Source organism: Salvelinus sp. IW2-2015, linkage group LG20, assembly GCF_002910315.2.
Source record: "Salvelinus sp. IW2-2015 linkage group LG20, ASM291031v2, whole genome shotgun sequence".
Lineage (NCBI taxonomy): Eukaryota > Metazoa > Chordata > Actinopteri > Salmoniformes > Salmonidae > Salvelinus > Salvelinus sp. IW2-2015.
The window spans coordinates 7516705-7523602 of NC_036860.1; the positions used below are offsets into that span (position 1 = coordinate 7516705).

General features: G+C 46.1%; 1 protein-coding gene across 1 annotated transcript in view; it reads left to right on the forward strand.

The window, feature by feature from the left end:
• The window catches only part of LOC111981409 (1-phosphatidylinositol 4,5-bisphosphate phosphodiesterase delta-3-A), a 39796-nt gene that overhangs the window by 26361 nt on the left and 6537 nt on the right, over positions 1–6898 (forward strand). The window contains exons 3-4 of the mRNA XM_024012655.2: positions 4982–5210; positions 6091–6220. Coding sequence (XP_023868423.1) covers positions 4982–5210; positions 6091–6220 — 359 coding nt within the window. The remainder of the gene's footprint in view (positions 1–4981; positions 5211–6090; positions 6221–6898) is intronic.

Genomic DNA, 6898 nt, shown 5'->3' on the forward strand with positions numbered 1-6898 from the left:
TCTAACCCTAACCTTAACCTAACACCAACCTTAACCTAAACCCTAAGCCTAGCCTTAACCCCAAACCCCTAAACCTAACCATAAAACTATCCCTAACCCTAACTCCTAAACCTAACTGTAACCCTGACCCGATTCTAACCCTAATTGTAAACCTAACCCCTAAGCCTAAAATAGCTAACCCCTAAGCCTAACCCCTAAGCCTATAATACCCCTAAGCCTAAAATTTTTCCTAATGGGGACTGGCAAAATGTCGAATTTGCCTTGTTTTACTATCCTTGTGAGGACTTCTGGTACCACAAGGATAGTTCAACAAAAAAACACACACATACACACGTTTGTTTTACTGTCCTTGTGGGGAACAAACAATTTAGTCCCATTCAAAATCCTATTTTCCTGAACACTTAACCCTAAACCTGTAAACCTAAATATAACCCTAACTCTTAAACATAATCCTAATTCTAACCCATAACTCTAATTCTAACCCTAACCCATAACCCTAATTCTAACCCTAAACCTAACCCATAACCCTACTTCTAACCGTAACTCTAATTTGAACCCTTAACCTAACCCCTAAACCCAAAATAGCTTTTTTCCTTGTGGGGACCGGCAAAATGTCCCCAATTGTGCTAACTTTCCTTGTTTTGATATCCTTGTGAGTTATGGTCCCCACAAGAATAGTAAAGCCAAAAACACACACACACAAAGTTCAATGGTTTGAGGAGAAGGATAAGTGGGCAGCCGGTGAAGCGCTTAGTCGTCAGGCCTCCTAAACCAGTAGTAAATCTCAGTATAGTTTAATACATCTACACCTACAGGGTTTGCCTCTCAGATTGCTCTTGAAATATCCCTCCAGTAAATGAGAGGCCATGGCTCTGGCCCCTCTCCATGTTCTATAGGACAAATATAGGGCTCCTCTGCACTGCCCGTAGGAATCTGATGGCACAGGCTAATTATTGTTGTTGGCATTTATGACGAAGGATGTGTGTGTGCGTGTGTACACGCTTGTGTCAGATTATAGCCCTACCAAATGGGTAAACCTCTTTGACCTCCCAATTGCAGGGTTTGGCCGTGACTTAAAGAGTCTAAACATGTCTCTGACACACATAATTTTATGAATTAGTGCTGGCGGTCCTTAGTGCTTTGGAGTTGCCATTTTTGAGTCATACTGTACAAACATATTATACTAGTGATCTAGATAACACAYATGCAAACACACCCACCTACACACAGAGTGGAAACATCACAGACAAGTTTATGTCCACTCAATTCCAAAGTCCAGGTAACGATTACAAGGTTTAAGAGCTGTTTTGTGACGGGTTGTAAATGTCAAGGTCAGGAGAGTACATTCATCATGTCGACYCAGACAGCATACAGCCACATTGGTTCACTTCAAGTGGAACACAACACTTCCTTAGTACCTTCTAACACCCACTAGTCCGAGTCTGGTACCAGAAAATAGCACTGCTGCTAACCTAACACACYCTGGGCTGGGAGGCAAGCTGAGGGGCAACGGTTAAGAATGGGATAATGCTGATGGGAGGTTGTAATTGCATGACCTCCTTGTAACGCTCTCTTTCGCTCTACCTTCATCTCTCTCTCTTTCTTTCTATCTCTCGTTCGCGCTCTCTTTCTCCTCTTTCTCATTCTCTCTCTTTCACTTGTTGCACAATCCACCCCCCACTATGTCACTTCAGCAAGGACTATTCCTCGGTCATGAAATTCCGATTATGTCCCCAGTTCTCGCCCATCGCTGTCCCTCGGGGACCCAGGAAGCACCCGCTGCTGTGGGGAATGGATAAGGCCAGATCCATGTGTTTAGAGAGTTGGGCCAATGCGGTTTCTGCATTATGATGCATTTACATGACACTTCAACATTCAATGGCAGCCATGTTAGCTCCCCATTAACATCACATGGGGAATATGTAAACAATGCTATGTAACTGAATGTCTAGAATTCGAGCAATATTCAAAATTCAAAAGGTTGTCCCAACTCTCTAAATGTACAGTGCCTTCAGGAAGTATTCAGATCCCTTGACTTGTTCCACATTTTGCTACGTTACACACAATTCCCCATAATGACAAAGMAAAAACAGGTTTTGAGACATGTTTGCAAATGTATTAACATTTTTCAACAGAAATACCTTATTTACATAAGTATTCAGACCCTTTTCTATGAGACTTGAAATTGAACTCGGGTGCATCCTGTTTCCATTGATCATCCTTGAGATGTTTCTGCAACTTGATTGGAGTCCAACTGTGGTAAAATCAAATGATTGGACATGATTTGGAAAGGCAATCTGGGTAGAAGGGCCTTGATCAGGGAGGTGACCAAGAACMCGTCACTCTGACAGAGCTCCAGAGTTCCTCTGTGGAGATGGGAGAACCTTCCAGAAGGACAACCATCTCTGCAGCACTCCACCAATCAGGCCTTTATGGTATAGTGGCCAGATGGAAGCCATTCCTCAGTAAAAGGCACATGAAAGCCCCCTTGGAGTTAAAGGCACCTAAAGACTATCAGACCATGAAAAACAAGATTCTCTGGTGTGATGAAACCAAGATTGAACTCTTTGTCCTGAATGCCAAGCATCATGTCTAGACGAAACCTGCCACCATCCCTACGGTAAAGCATGGTGGTGGCAGCATCATGCTGTGGGGGTGTTTTTCAGAAGCAGGGACTGGGAGACTAGTCAGGATTGAGGCAAAGATGAACGGAGCAAAGTACAGAGAGATCCTTGATGAAAACCTGCTCCAGAGCGCCACTGAAGGATGTGTKTAGGGTTAGGGGTTCTCTCTTTTTTCTGGAGAGACCTGAAAATAGCTGTGCAGCAACGCTCCCCATCCAACCTGACAGAGCTCGAGAGGATCTGCAGAGAAGAATGGGARAAACTCCCCAAATACAGGTGTGCCAAGCTTGCAGCGTAATACCCAAGAAGACTCGAGGCTGTAATCGCTGCCAAAGGTGCTTCAACAAAGTACGGAGTAAAGGGTCTGAATTCTTATGTAAATGTGATATTTTGAAAGATTTATAAAAACCTGTTCTTGCTTTGTTATAATAGGGTATTGTGTGTAGATTGATGAGGGGGAAAAACGATTTAATCAATTTTATAATAAGGCTGTAACCTAACAGAATTTGGAAAAAGTCAAGGTGTCTGAATACTTTCTGAAGACACTATGTCTCTGGATAAGGCCTCGTGTACAGTAGGATGAGAGGCCAGGTGGCTGATGTGGGGGGTCAGGGGTTGTGACGTCGTCTTCCCCCAATCAGGCCACAGTTAGAGCCGGTGTTGCGTTATCACTTCAGTCAGAACATCGACAGGCCACAGGACAAAGGCAGGCTGACCACTTCAGCAGACAGCTACTGATAACACAAAAGCGGCTGCGTCGACGGACGTATGCATGCTCATTAACACACACATGCATGCAGACACGTGCACACACACACACACACACACACACACACACACACACACACATGCTGACTACAGGTGGTCTCAAGGGCCTTTTGGGTCTGGCACCTGCAGCGCAGCATGATCCTCTCTGTTCAGATGGGCTTTAGAGAATATGCACCGCACTTAACACTGGCTGTGCCAGTCTCTCTCTCTCACACACACACACACACACCACAGTTCCCCCTACTCTCCGCATTGAAATGTCACCCTTGTGATGGGGCAGGAATTTATCAGCGATTTTGAGGAGGTGGAGAGGCGGGGGCTGTTCAGCAGAAAGAGGCAGTTGTCAGAAGAGACAGTTGTCTAGTGGCTGCCCCTGGCCCCTGGCTCTGGCACAGTCAGCCCTGTGGCTGAGCCATCGTTGGTCTGTGTGTCACTATTTGCCTGGAAAGCTGATCCCAGTGTCGAAAGGCATTGCTAATTGTACTTAAATCAACTGACTGATTTGAAAGCTACTCCACCAACCCAACCACAATTCCAGCTATTCAATTAATGAAGGGATATGGGGTTTGTCGTTGTAGTGGAGATAGTCTTATGTTTGAAACCTTCACCGGGCTTTATTCTGGATGTGGTGCATGGAGGGTAATGGGGTAGTAGGCTGGTGTTGTGTTGCTGGGCAGAGGGTCAGCCATCACGTGTAAAGCCCTGCCCACTCCCACAGATATTACTGTTATAAATAAGAGCTGAAATACATGCTAATCTCTCTAAAAGTCAATGAGAGCTGAAATACATGATAATCTCTCTAAAAGTCAATGAGAGCTGAAATACATGATAATCTCTCTAGAAATCAATGAGAGCTGAAATACATGCTAAACTCTCTGAAAATAAAAGTGAGATGAAATACATGATAATCTCTCTAGAAATCAATGAGAGCTGAAATACATGCTAATCTCTAGAAATCAATGAGAGCTGAAATACATGCTAAACTCGCGGAAAATCAATGAGAGCTGAAATACATGATAATCTCTCTAAAAGTCAATGAGAGCTGAAATACATGCTAAACTCTCTGAAAATAAATGTGAGATGAAATACATGATAATCTCTCTTGAAATACATGATAATCTCTCTAAAAGTCAATGAGACGGCGTCCTTCTTTCTTCCTTTATCTCTTTACACACACAAACACGTCATGGCATTGGGCCAAAGGTCCTGCCTACACTTGAGTGTCAGTTTGACTGCTGTGCCCTGAGTGTCGTGGAGTTGCTGGTTAAATGTGGATCTTGTCATGCAGGTGAATGTAGGCCTGAGTCGTAAACATATCCTGCAGCCGCAGCTGACGCAGGTCTGTGTCTGTACAGKTCGTAATATTTAAGAGCCAAATCAGGACCCCAGCACCGAGATGCCATGTCACACTGCTACGTGAGAGTTACCACACTCCCCCTGAAGTTCACGACCTTTCAGCTCCGAGCCTCCCTCCAAGTTCCACGTGTTTTGGTGCCCTGTTTGTAATTCTGTTTATTCGTACACCCAGATTAATGCAATCCCCGTCTCTGCTTCTCCCACCTCCCCTCCCCCACCTCTCCCTGTGCCAGTCTCAGTGACAGAGGTGGAGTGTGTGCGTGAGGGCTGCCAGTCTGAGGCTCTGCGGAGGCTATCCGGGTCGGTACCAGAGAATCAGTGCTTCACGGTGGTGTTCAGAGGAGCCAGGAAGAGTCTGGACCTCCTCTGCGCCTGTGAGGAGGAGGCGAGGCGCTGGGTCCAAGGGATACGCACACTGAAGGAGTGCGTGGCCAACATGACCCAGAAGGATAAACTGGACCAATATCCTTTACCCCCCGTGGGCCTTTGTTGCGCTGTGCCAGGCTGCYAGCCTTCGACCCAAAGTAAATATAGTGCAGGCTGGGCAGCCAAGATCGCTACGGTGACTGACTCTGAACATAACACTGTCACATGCACCATCCCGCATCCACAGCATACCTAAGAYGTGCAGCAATGGCCCAGCCAAAAAAGCACCGTCTAAATATAGTCTGAATCTCCTGTCAAACATGATCCCTGGTATAGCCGCTGGGTTGTTAGCGACACGTGGGTACGACAGACACACTTGTGTAAAACGCAAAGCCAGATCTTGAGAACAGATAGAGCAGTAGGGGCTCTGGGACATGTCCAGGCTAGTGTGGTGCGGTTTTACACTGGCAGGTCCCAGCAGTGTTTGCAGTAGATTGATAAAGACCATCTTTGCAAAAGCTCCTATTGTTGTGTGTGTCCTGGAAGAGGGAGGTGTCATATAGGCTCCTTTCTCTACGTCAGCCCTGTGTTCTATTCCACTAGAGGCCTTGGGGGAGGCTTTTAGTATTTTGACTTCAGATGGATGTTGGCACAACAGGACATGTGTGTCTACAGCCAACACACATCTGAATCATAGGCTGGGGGTGTATTCCATTTCAATTCTTGGTAGTTGAATTAGACACTGATCCTCCTCGGAACGGTTACACAATTGATTGCTGTAAATTAAGAAATGATGCGTTTGACCCTTTACCCATAGTTGGATGTGGGCTGTAATGTGCCTATATGCATGTGCATCAACTCTGCCTCTATGTATAGATGTGTTTTGTGTATATACCATCGAATGTACTTTTTAAGGATGTGTTTAGGGTCAGAGGTTGAGTATGCTCCCCTGGTTGCTCTCCTTAACCCCCCACACCTGGATCCGTGGCTACCTGAGACGGGCTGATGAGAACGACGATGGGAAGATGAGTTACGACGAGGTCAAACGGCTGCTGCAGATGATCAACATAGACCTGAACGAGCAGTACGCGCGCTCGCTATTCAAGGTGAGCACATTCTGTATGTATGTGCAGCGTTCGGTATGCTTGTACGTTAATGTGTGTAGACCTTGACTGCATGGGTGTGTGCATGTGCGTATGTGTGTGAGCGAGATGTTGTTGTTGGTTGAGGGCCATTGTTTACCCAGTGTGCTGTTTGGGGCTGCGTTTCTCTCTCAGCCTGGAGTCTGTGTTCAATTACCAACCCAGTGGCAAGCCAACCAGGAGGCCCCTCGCTCTCTTTCTCACTCTCTCACTCACCCACTCATTCTCTCTCTCTCTCCCGCCCTCTTCTCTCTACTGCTGTCTTTCTGTCTCCCCTGAAGGTCTTGTCCTCCCCCATCGCCCTCTTCCTCCATCTTCCCCCTCTCCTTTCTCCCCATCCCCTTCTCAAATGATCAGGCAGCCAGTCATTTCTCCATAGTTGAGGATTACTGCTAGCTAAGTCTCTCAGCTCCCCTCTCCAATTGCTTTATAAGTGAGCCATGGTTAAATTAGCAAATGCCCAGCACCCCTCCCACTTCCCGAAGAGTCATTTACACAAGTACTAGACAAACATACACTCCACACATTACTGCACTGCAGTTTGGTTTGATATCAGTCTCTGAGGAGAGGGCTGGCAGGTGTGGAGAAGGAATACAGTGGTGAAGAAGTAGCAGGAAAAACAACTAGACACGATTACAGAGA